The sequence below is a fragment of the Dromaius novaehollandiae genome, chromosome 4 (assembly GCF_036370855.1).
Source record: "Dromaius novaehollandiae isolate bDroNov1 chromosome 4, bDroNov1.hap1, whole genome shotgun sequence".
In the NCBI taxonomy this organism is placed as follows: domain Eukaryota; kingdom Metazoa; phylum Chordata; class Aves; order Casuariiformes; family Dromaiidae; genus Dromaius; species Dromaius novaehollandiae.
The window spans coordinates 44,171,531-44,183,407 of NC_088101.1; the positions used below are offsets into that span (position 1 = coordinate 44,171,531).

At 41.3% G+C, this 11,877-nt stretch overlaps 1 protein-coding gene across 1 annotated transcript; it reads right to left on the reverse strand.

The window, feature by feature from the left end:
• Positions 1-257: 257 nt before the first annotated feature.
• On the reverse strand, positions 258-10,556 carry NPY1R (neuropeptide Y receptor Y1). Its single transcript, XM_026120181.2, has 3 exons — positions 10,389-10,556; positions 6,838-7,657; positions 258-6,719 (listed from the first exon to the last, which is right to left on the reverse strand). Exons 2-3 carry the CDS (start codon positions 7,573-7,575, stop codon positions 6,261-6,263), a joined length of 1,197 nt encoding a protein of 398 aa, XP_025975966.1. The 5' UTR covers positions 7,576-7,657; positions 10,389-10,556; the 3' UTR covers positions 258-6,260.
• Positions 10,557-11,877: the final 1,321 nt, after the last annotated feature.

The window sequence follows — 11,877 nt, forward strand, 5'->3', positions numbered from 1 at the left end:
CCAGATATAGATGTCTCTAAATATTGATTGCCAATAGCAAACACCAGATACGTGGGTTTAGCTGACATTTACATTACATGAATCAAGGTCCAAATTATCAGAGAAACATTAAATAAGAGGGGCTGAATAACAATATATGCAACAAATGCATTTTCTACACCTCCATCCTCCCAAAAATCATCATGTTGCTAGTAACATTTCTACAAATGCTGTATGACCTTGCATCCGTATATTCAAACACACACAGAAGAGGATCTTTCAAGAATATCTTTTCACAGACAGCTTTTATTAAGAAACAATAAAAACAGCATAATAAAAATGACACCACTTGCAGGAAAAAAATAGATTGTGGAGTGAAAAACAGCAGCATGGTGTCAGTGTGAACAAGAACCGAGAAACACAAGGAGAGCGTTGTCGATCAAGGCACTACTCCTGTCATGAACAAATGCTCTCCATGTTGCGCAGAAATGAAATAAAATGGACTCGTGTAGTGGGTGGGTGCTATGGGAAAGCTGTTCTTTCTCCATTGTGCCAAAAATATTTTGTTTCCTTGGTCTCAAAATGAAATCTAGATACATCTGAGGTGAAAATTCTTAAAATAGGCTTTCAGAGTCCTGCTTGTCATTTTTAAAAATACATATCCCTTTCAAGAAAACAGAAGTAGAGAACGTGTTATTTACACATCACCTTCTGACCACCATTTTACCCTAAAACTATTTACATATCAATCTGTTGGCCTCAGACATGAATAAATGTCTGAGTTCGCCTTTCAATCTTTTATGTATACTGCACAGACTGTATCAAGGCGTCACCTAGAATTTCTGCTTTTTTGCTCTTCTCCAAACTGCATATGAGGTAAGAGATATATATTTACCTTTGCATCTGAAAGTTTGCATGCTTTGTAGCAAATCAGCTGACCATGGGGAGCCCCACCTGTGCTGCAGCCTCAAGCACCTTTGCACCAGATGCACATTCTTGAGACTAAGCCTAATCTGTGTCAGATGACCAGACCTTCAGCACAGATCTTTGGAAAACATAAGATAGAGTGTGCTGACAGTTTTGCTGTAATGAGATGGATATTCTGCGTGGACATAATTACAACCTACATGGGCTTTGTAAACTTTGTATTTATATGGAGTGTGAATTCTGAGAAATTTGCCTACTTAGAACAGAATTTTAGTGCAAGTAATTATTTAAAGCTCAGCACGTGCATAAAGTACTCTCCTGAATGGAGGTGAGTTTTACCACACGCTTTAGCATTTTACAAAATCAGAGTACAAACTCCTGTGATTTCCTCAGAAACTCATTCCTATGAAGTATAAATTTATGCAGTTTAAGTTTATGAAGTATAAATTGATGGTTCTAACAACACGGAGTTTAGAGGACGGGCGGCAGTATTCGCTAGGCCAAACGTTAGCCCTGGAAGGCGGTCTCCCCTTAACTCCCTGTAGAAGTACTGGAGAGAAAGACATTTCAGCAGGTGTGCAGCACCTGTAGAAGAGCAGGTGGGGATGCCCTTGAGTTGCTATTGGAGGACGTTAGGAAAATTACCATCCTCTGGCTAGAGTTAGTCTTTGTGATTTCTCTCCCGAACCTTCAAAATATCAACTTAATTAGAGCACTAATGCTGTTTTGCACAGGAAAAAAAAATTGAATCAATATGATTTTTGGCCACAGGTAAATTAGATTATAAGAGATTAGAGCTGGTCATTTTTTCCTCTCTGGAATATCATCCTCAAATATTTGAAATTGCACAAAAAATGGGTAGAAGAAAATAACTTGCTTTGACACAATCTTTAGTAACAACTCAGGTATTTATGTTTTCATCTCAAGGGAAATACCCCCCTATTAAACAATATGAAGAGGAATAAAGAAGACATGATAGAGCTATAAGTTGTATATATCTTTCAGTTGAGAAAGGGCTACCAATGAAACTTCTCATTTGATTATCACCCAGTTTTCCCATCCTCTCTACTCAACTGAATTAATTTAATCTGTAGCAGTCAGAGGTGTTATTTAAGCCCATGTCTCCTAGTGTTATATATACTTTAAAAACACAAACAAACAAAGAAAATCAGTTTCCTTATTGTCTTCATTCTCTATACAACGGTTTGGTAAAATCTGTGATCTGAGGAATTAGGAATAGGTCTGAACCAAAACCTTAAACTGAGGTATTGTCAGGCCCTAGACTTCAGAGAAAAATCTGGAGAAAAGTTATATGGCGTTAACTTGTTCCTATAATAAGCTGAAATCCAAAATCTGGCTTTTAGGAAAACATGTGAGTTCCCAACCAGCAGTTCACTTTTCTTCAACAGAGTGCTTAGGTGAATGATTAATTTTAAGCAAATTCTTTGGTCTCATTCATCTTAGAACATTTTCCTGAGGAAAATCAGAATTTGATAAACAAGGCCAGATGTAAGCATATGCTCATTTAGAGTCTGAATATAAACCACTATCAAATTTTGCTTTTAAGATCCATTAATAATAGATGGTACTTTATTGCAAGACAACAGAGTCAGAATATAGGAACCATTAGGCCTTCACACCTTCATCAGTAATGAAATGCAGTCAGCAACAGCTCAAGTGACTTAGAGGACCAGTCATGTTAATTCCTTTTCCCGGTTTAAACCTGATTTTTAAGGCTGAAGTAGGGGCTGGTAAAAACAAAGTTATTTTTCTTATCCACCTTTCTCCTAGTCTATCAAAACCAGGTATGATTCAATTATTTACCTCCTTTTCTGACGTCCTTTCTTTATAGAGGCAGGAAAGTTGTGGATTACAGCACATGGTGACAGTGACACAACCAAGAGATATGCTGAAAAAGCAGTATGGGAACACAGAAATGTTTAAGAGGACACAGAAATATGCTGGTATATTATGATTATGCAGGGGCGTTAAATATCTGTGGTGGATAAAAGGGAATTTTAAGATGATAAAATAACTGACAAATGAATCTGATATTAATGTTTATTAAGTAGTTATATTTGTCATTTAAGGCTGTAGATTTGGCATTAAATGTATTACACATAAATAAATAGTAAGATACATTATAGATCCCTCGCTATTTTGTTTTTCTGTCAGTAAAACTTTTCTACCTGTCTGAAAGAATAACAGAAAGTTACAGGCTTTTGAGATAGGAATCAGCATGTGCTGAAGTGTGGAGAGTTTGACAAAACATCACATAGGAAGAACAAACATCAAATCAGAATGGCTGAGAAATGATCGAGAAATATGAAATCCAGCAGCCCCCCCTGTAAAGAAATTTTGTGTATGCAGGATGAGAAGCCATGCTGCAGATCTGAAGGTGAAAGAGAGGATTAGTGTTGTAGTCAGGTGTCAGGAGAGGAAAGTCCCCAGGGGGGTTCAGGATTCCAGTGTCAAGTCATAAAACCAAAGACAAAAATACTGCTCTCAGTAGATGTCATCTATGCCCTGCAGATGTCAGGTCAGCCCCTCAGAGAGACTATTTTCACCTTTGTCCTCATAAAAATTCTTCTGAAAAGCAATGGTTTAGCTTTTGAAATCCTCCAAACTCATTTTTCTGCTGAACACATTCCTTTTTACACAGTGTTCACTTCCCACTGTCATTTCAGGCAGCATAACCACTGCTATTTGTGTGACTGTGCTAGTCTGTGTCCTTAGCAGAGGCTGGAAACAGCAGAGGGCTTCTTGCAAGGAAGGGAGGAAACGTATGCAAGAAGTCTGATCCTGGGAGAGGTCCCGGGTTAATGCGGCCGAGCCTAAGCAATACTCCAAATTACACCTGCTGACACGGCTTTAACATGTTCGTCAGGCTCGGTAGGTAAAAACCACCTGATTCACACATTCTCAGGCAGGTAGCATGAGGTGGTATCACTTGAAAACAGATGGGTTATATGATCTGAGGCCATACCTCAAGTGAGAGGAAGGTCAACGTAGGAATAATGCTGCTATCCTGTTGAAAACCTCTGAATCTTAGGACATACTAGTTTTAGTCTCTGTGCACTAGCAGATTCCTCTCAAGTTGCTCTAATTTATCACCCTGTTTGCTCATTTAATTCAGCCAAATCAAACATTTCCAATAAATTAACTGGTAGTTGCTCAAGTAATTCTGTCACTTTCTCCCACTCGATTGGAAGAAAATGCTTTTTTTAAAATGAGAAAAACATTAATCAGAAAAAATCACTGTGATTTTTTCTAATGGGAAAAAGAATACTGTGATATTTTTAATACAAAAACAAAGCTAGATTTCTATATTATATCTCTTTGTGAAAATATGCACTCCTTTGTATATGAAAATTAATGTAAAGTGATAGGGGAATAGTTTCAGGAGCCTGTTGTTAAATTACTAGCAACATGTTCCATAGAGAACCACACAGACAAGGGAAATCTTGTAAAACACAAAAGGGCAAAGCTATAAAACAAAGTTCTCTCTTTATAATTCATTTTACGTATAATACTTCCCTCTCTATTCTCAACCACACTCTTCTTTAAATAAATTATCTGCCAATAAAGAAATACATGGAATTATAATGCACAACACCACATTGCTACTTTAATATTCTACACTATTTATAAGACTGCACAAGGCACAGTTTTTGACTTTTAAATATTGGCAAATCAAATAATTTTCATTTCTTAGGCATTTATCCATACCAAAGTAGAGCATTTTAAATTCACCATCACATCCTGAGATCTCCTTGCTCTGAAAGATATCAGGTCTGATTGCCATTTATGCTACATTTACATGTATACCCATTTTAAAGACCCTCTTCTCTGCCAGAATGATTTAAAGCAAACTTGCTAAATGAAAATAGGGGCTATCTTGTATTTTCAAAAGCTGGTTATTCAAAAAGGCATTGATTGTGCAGCAAAGTACATTTTATGATACAGAACCTCAGCTGGCTAATATTGTTGTAGTTCCATTTGCAGCAGTTAAGCTATGTGGGTTTCCCTCAGCTGGGGATCTAGTCCGGTATATTTTGTGTAATTAGAGGTTATATATTTTAAGCAATAACACACAGAGCTCTATCGTATATATTTGGCAAATATTTCCACACTTCAATCAACTACGGAAACTGTGAGTTTGGAAGCTAATATACCAATTACAACCAAACTATATCCTCCTTTTAAATTGTGCAAATCTTGATTAAACCATCCATTGTCTTGGAAATAATCCAGGTTTTCACCATTGCATTTGAACACAGAATTCTATGAGGCTATACATAATTTATACAGATAGGAACTAATCACAATGAAAAGATTCAGGTAGCTAAATCCAAATTTTTTATCCTAGACCTGATTTTGAGTGTCACCTGTGAGGACAGAATTCCACCCTGTGCAGAGGGTGGACATTTCAACCTCTCTTTAGATTCTTGACATAGGTCTTAAGTAGAATTTATAGGGTTCATAGGCTTGGAACTGATAGTGAATTTTATCCCAGCAACACTAACTCCTTCCAATGATGGCAGATGAAAATAGGGGGTTGTTTTTTAAAACTAAAAAAGCCTGTGTTATTAAAATCAGCTATAATCAGTTGGGATTAAAGGCCCGTTTGTGCTTTCATTTACGCTGCTGGAACATCAGAGTAATCCCATTGTGCTCTGTGGAATTACTCTGGGTTTTTATTCTCGTAAATGAGAACAGAATTTCTCTCTTAATCCTGTCTTTGAACCTAAGTGATTACAGCCTGAATTGCTTCTCACTCATAGTGAGACAAATGCATGTCCCCATATAACTTATTCTACAGGTTTCACAGAATCATTTTTGTGTGGCTATACTCATTTTAAAGGATTTTAACACTGATCAAAAGCTGAGTTAAAAAAAAAAGACCTCTTCAAATCAGAATGTCCTAATTTTATGTGGGATGGGTGTCCTCTGCAGTGACAGCCTCTCTGTGGTCCATATTGTTTCTAATGGTCTGAGATGGACACTCCTGAAAAATACTTCTTTGGAAAAAAGTCAATATAAATCTTTGTGCTAAAGTGCGTAACTGTACAAAGAAAACAGAACAAAAGATAGCCGATGAAAACCCTATGTAGTAGCAGGTCCAACTATGTCTTGTAATAAGATTCAGGTATAACTGCTGTGAACATTAAAGCAGCAAAAGGTGCAAAAATGCACAGCATATAATTTCAGAGTGACAACAATCAAAGTTCCTTGAAAGAAGGAAGAAAAGCTTTATCCATTTTATACTTGTTACATGATTGTGCTTGTCCTTGAACACACATCACTTGTAATCACTCTTCCAACAGTTTGGTGTAGGATTATTATTACTTTTTTTATATTTTGTCATCGTCATCACTACTTATTTTTTTAAACGCAACTGGGCTTGCCTGCTTTAAAGAGGTTTTTGAAACATCTGTGTGCATGGTGGACATGGCTATAGTCTCATAATCCTCCTCACGGGAGCGGAAGTGACAGAAATGAAACAAGAACTGCAGGTCCCTCTGGAAGTTCTTATTGAGAAACCCATAGAAGATAGGGTTCACACAGGTAGAGATCATGGCCGTGAGGTGGCAAATCAGGAACAACAGATTGTGGCTGCAGGTCGCAACAGGCAGAATTTCGTGATTCCAGTCAAACACAATATTGAAGATGGTGAGAGGCAGCCAGCAAACTGCAAACGCAACCACTATTGAGATCAGCATGATGTTGATCCTTTTGGTTTCAGAGGATCTGTATTTATTGTCTCTCATCTTGTCCATCATGTTGTTCCTTTTTTTTAATCGTATGTATATCTGCAGAAAATTCAACAAAGAGAAACATGTGGGATGATTTAACCTACAAACATAAACCTTGGAAGGATAAACAAACATCAGTCAGAAAGGACAGATCACAAAGGGGAATCTCTCTTACCTTTAAGTAGCAAATAAATATAAAACAAAGTGGTCCAAAGTACTGAATGACCAAAAGAGTTGTGGTATAAGAAAGCCTGGCGGTGTCCAAAGGGAACAGGTCCAAACACACATATTTGTCTTTATATTCATCAAATGTTATGTTTCTGAAGGGTTCATCTGTTAACACATGGTAAATCAGGAAAGGCAAAGAGGAAGCTGTGGCTAAAATCCATATGGCAGCAATCCCCATGTAGGCATGTCTGTTATTCGGCCTCCAGCCACGGGGATTGATGATCAGCTGGTGGCGTTCAATAGCAATGAGGACTAAAGAAAAGACAGAGACAGTGATTGAGGCACATTGCACAAAAGGATTCAACTTGCACATGGCCTCTCCAAAAATCCAGTGGTCCATTAAAGTATATACGAAGGTAAAGGGAAGACACATGATGGTCACCAGAAGATCGGAGAAGGACAGGTTGACAATGAGGATGTTAGTAACATTGCGCATCTCCTTTTGTTTTAGAATAATGATAATCAAGGCCAGATTCCCAGAGACGCCCAGAATTATCACAGTCCCATAAGCCAAGGCCAAAGTGAAGACCATGGCCAAAGGCACATGGCAATCTTCATCCTCAAACTGTAAGATCTGGGAATTCTTCTCTGAAAAATTCAGGTGCACAGAGTTATTTCCAGGTGAGACGAGAACTGAAGTATTCATGTTGTTTGCAGTTTGCTGTACAGCCGCCGCAGTTTTCATCCAGACCGTTTCCAAAGTTCAAAATATTCCCGTCAGCCCTTGAGCAGACCCGATCCTCGGTCCCGCATTTCCCTCGCACGACCTGGAGCGGGGACAGGAGCAGGTGTGTTTATTGCTCTGCCCTCCCGCTCCCCGCTTACAGCGCAGTCGCTTCAGGGAGCACGAAACCCCCCACACACACACGAAGGGTGAGGCCGGCGGGGGCACCACCAAGGTGGGCGGGCCAGGGGCGCCGTGGCTCCACTTCTCCCTGCGGACCGAGAGCTGGGGATTAGCGCACCGCCAGCTCGGGCGCTGCCCGGGGCCGGGAGCATCCCCCGCGGGAGGAGGGTGGTGGTGCCCCGTGGCTGGTGGCTGCCGTCCGCGGGCAGGAAGGCAGAGGGATGCAGGAAAACGCGCACCTGCAAGCGGGAGAGGGAACCGCTCCTGCTCGCTCCCTGCGGTTCCACAAAACATGGGGCTGAGAAGTAATTTCAGTCTTAGATCACCGTAGCCTTTCCTCAATCTTTTTTAAATCTCCTTGTCACGGGTTTAATCTGCAACAATTTGCTTTTGCAAACTGCTCCGAGCTGCATTTTATCCAGCCATAGGATAACAAGGGGAAAAAAATAATCTCACTAAAGTAAGTGAGGGGTGGAAAAAATCATTCCAAAAATTGCTCCATTGCTTTTTACCTAATACATACACTTGATGTTGAGTGGCCAAGTGCCCACAGCAGCACTGGCATAGAGTCAAGGCAAATCAGAAACTCTGAACACCTTAATCTCAACTAGCAGGGCTGTACAGCAAAGAAAGAACAAAACGAAATGAAAGACAAAAAAAGCAAAAATTAAACACTGCAGAAAATGTATTTACCCATGCAACACAAATAGGCATGCCTGAGTAACCTCCCCTTGGCAAGGCCTCTGTTTTTAAAATCAGAGAAACTCAGGCATGTGTGTTGGGGGGGGGGGGGAAGAGAGAGAGAAAATCAAATAATGTGACACATCTCTACTCCACCGTGCAGTTAGCAGCAGCCATCCTGAATCTGGAATTTTCCCTCTGCCCACTCTCCCATGAGCTAAATTTATTGCTCACTTAACCTTAGGCTGTGGTAAAGAAAGTAATGACCCCTAAAATTCATACAAGTGGATTCTAAGCCTAGCCCATGGGGCAGTCAACAAAAAAGGTGCAAAAACATATTCCACTATAATCTACTTTATTACAAGTCACCCCAAGCGGGATATCCTAAGTGATAGTTCGTATAAATCCCAGTGACAACAGACGTAAGTCTCCGAAGCAGAATCATCTTTGGCTGTTACCAAAACCAGACATCTCTATAACTAGACCTGTGCCAGGGACCAGACCTGGAGCTTCCTTCTCAGTGAGGCAGAGCCCAGCCTGCATGGGCTGGACTTGCAGCTCCAGCTCGTTCTGAGGGTCAGCAAAAGGGTGGCAATGCCAACGCAGGTCCGGTCACCAGCTGTCACCAGCCTCCCAAGCTCACCTCAGCTGGCTTTGCGCTCTCTGCTGAAACTGGGTCTTTATAGTCACCACATGGCTACATCAAACCGCGACAGGCAATGTAGTCGGTCTCTGAGTGACCATCTTACTGACAAAGTTAACATCACGGGCTTCAGAGAAAAGGCATCTCTGCCTGAGGTTTGGCTACTCTGATTTTCCAGCTAGCTAGGCATGCACCTGAGCATTATCTCTCAGAGCTACTGCCTCTGCTAACTGCATTTATCAGGTCTCCTTAGCCTGCGTAGTCCATTTTAGAATCCAGTAGAGAACCTCCTTGCCTCGGGGCTTCTTGAAGCTTTGCTTTAGCCAGCTCCAGAAGTAGATGCTTCACCTCGGAGATGTGTGTGTGCAGGCAATGAGGAGTCAGGACTCCTCAGTTTCCAACAGCATGACTTTACCCCAGCCTGACGATCAACATCTGGCTTTAAACGCCATCCCCACTGGCACACCTGCAGCACAGGGCAGACAGGTCAGCGCTGGGACTTAACGGGGTGCTGGCAAGTGCAGGAGGGGCAAGGGTCCTGCAGGGAGAGGAGAGGCAGGTTCTCTCACAAGCTGCAACCTCTTCAGCACCAGCAAGGTGTCAGGCCTAGATTTCAGGCTCTTGGGTTTTCTTTTCCCTTAACTCAGCTCTGCTCTTGGTTATTTATTAAATATCAAACTCAAAACCAGAAAATACTGATGCTCCTTCTTCCCTCTCCTGTCCCCAAAGTGGAGAGGAAACCTAGAGCCCCTGGACCTCTGCTGGGGACCAGCTCGGAAAAGCAGTGCCGATGGCAAGCAGTGGGAAGTCCTTCCTCCCTCCCCACCTCTCCAAAAGGGACTAGAGGTCAGGAGGGGATGGGATTGCCTCTTCTGGGCAGCCAAGCTATTCCCTGTCCCCCACCCCACCAGCTCCCTGAGCCAGGAAGGAGAGAGCCCATCCCACCTCAGGTGCTGAGATGGGGACTTACACCTCTGCAACCCCCCCCACCCGCTGGGGACTGCACAGCCTCCCCCACCACACATACCCATCTGAGTCTCCGGTAGGATTTCAATCAAAAGTTTAATGCTGAAGGATCAAAAGGGTAAAATAACGTGGTGTGAGGTGACCGGGGATACACTGTAAAAACTATCGGAGCTCTTCAAAGAGAAGCACAAAGCACTGTCAACCCAAGCTGACGGTTTACCCAACCACTTGCAAGTGCAACCTGAAGCCTACCCCTCCCTGGGATTTTGTCATCTGCACCTAATGGAGCAAGCAAACATCAGCCTAAACAGCACACAACCACACACTTAGTCATGGGAAAGCAGTCACAGGAGAAACTCACCTTGCAATTGCTCTCCCTGTCTTTGATCTTCTCTGGGGTTGGCTCACGAGGGTGGATGGAGAACAAGGAGTAGGGAAAAGGGAAGGAACCTCTGGTATTCCTCCAGCTCAGATCCTAAAGATTGGTGAGGAAGGCTGGAGACTCCCCCTTAAAGCCAAACTCCACCTTATCCCAGTATCACATGATGGTGTACTGCTGAGCAGATCCTGAAAATCTCACTGCGAGCACATCACCTTTAAATTACACATCTGGGGGTGGGTTGCCTAGTAATTCAGAAATAAATGCAATTAAATAATGAAACAAAAGAGGAGGGGGAAGAGCACAGAGAAAAGCTCAGGAAGGGAGACAGTTTCAAATTGCTGCCTGGCTGGTTCAGCATTTTCTTTGCAACTTATTGCCACCTTGTGGCCAAAGTAAAGATGGTATGAAATAAAACCTTCTTGGAAAGTGGACTAGGAGGAGATTCTGACTATGAGGAGCAAGTTCTAAAGTTCTGTTTTGTCCTTTTAAACCGGTACAAATAGCTTAGGGCCTGTATTTTTCATGAACAGTGATGACTGGCTTGATGTGAATTGCTGCTCTTATTATTATTTTTTCCAGTTAGAAGTAATATGAAACTATTTGAAAGTAAACTAAGTTAATAGAGAAAATATCAAACCTCAAGAAAATACAGCTGCCAGTGTGTCCCTCTGCAGGTGTTTTTCTGATTCATGCCAGCCAAATGGTTCATCTTACTATATGAGCTGTGGAAAAAGAAAGGCATTTCTGCACATTTATACTTGCCACTGGGAGCTGGAAAGAGGAATGGACCTCTGAAAGTAAAGAAGAAATCCTCATAAAGACATGCAGGGCTGGAAAAGTGGTGGCTGTTGCCTTGGCCAGCTCTTCCTGTTCATATAAAAACTGCAGTTTTCAGCAACCAGACTTTTTAATATAGCTGGCATGAGTAGCTCTGCAAACTACTACCAGCTATGGGAGGATAGTTTGAGACTTCCACTATGTACTGAACTCATTCATAAAAAGCAAATGCTAGTTTTACTTTCCCTTCTTTCTTTTCATGATCCTGAGATACCCTGCTCTCTTGCTTATTAAGAGTACTGCTGCAGATCTACTTTAATAGATATAAAAGCCAGTGGGTCTGGAACCCAATACAGAAGTCCAAGAGAAGCTATTCGGATAAACTCCTATCTATTAAAAAGCACTTCAAAAATTATATAACTGGCAGACCCTTCAGGCTATATTAAGAAACTGGAATGCTTAGAAAGCAGAAGTCGTAACTCTTCCAAGGCTCCAGATTAATTTTGCAAGTGTAGGAAGTTACAATCTCTTACATTCTTACCTTCAGCCGTACCTGTATGATATGACAACACTCTGTTATGTTGCTAGTTACCCTCAAAAGAGGAACCATATTAATTATCACTAAAGAAACAGGTGCACATAATAAATGATTGTAATATTTTTTGCAGAATGAGCTTCATGGGAAGGTTTC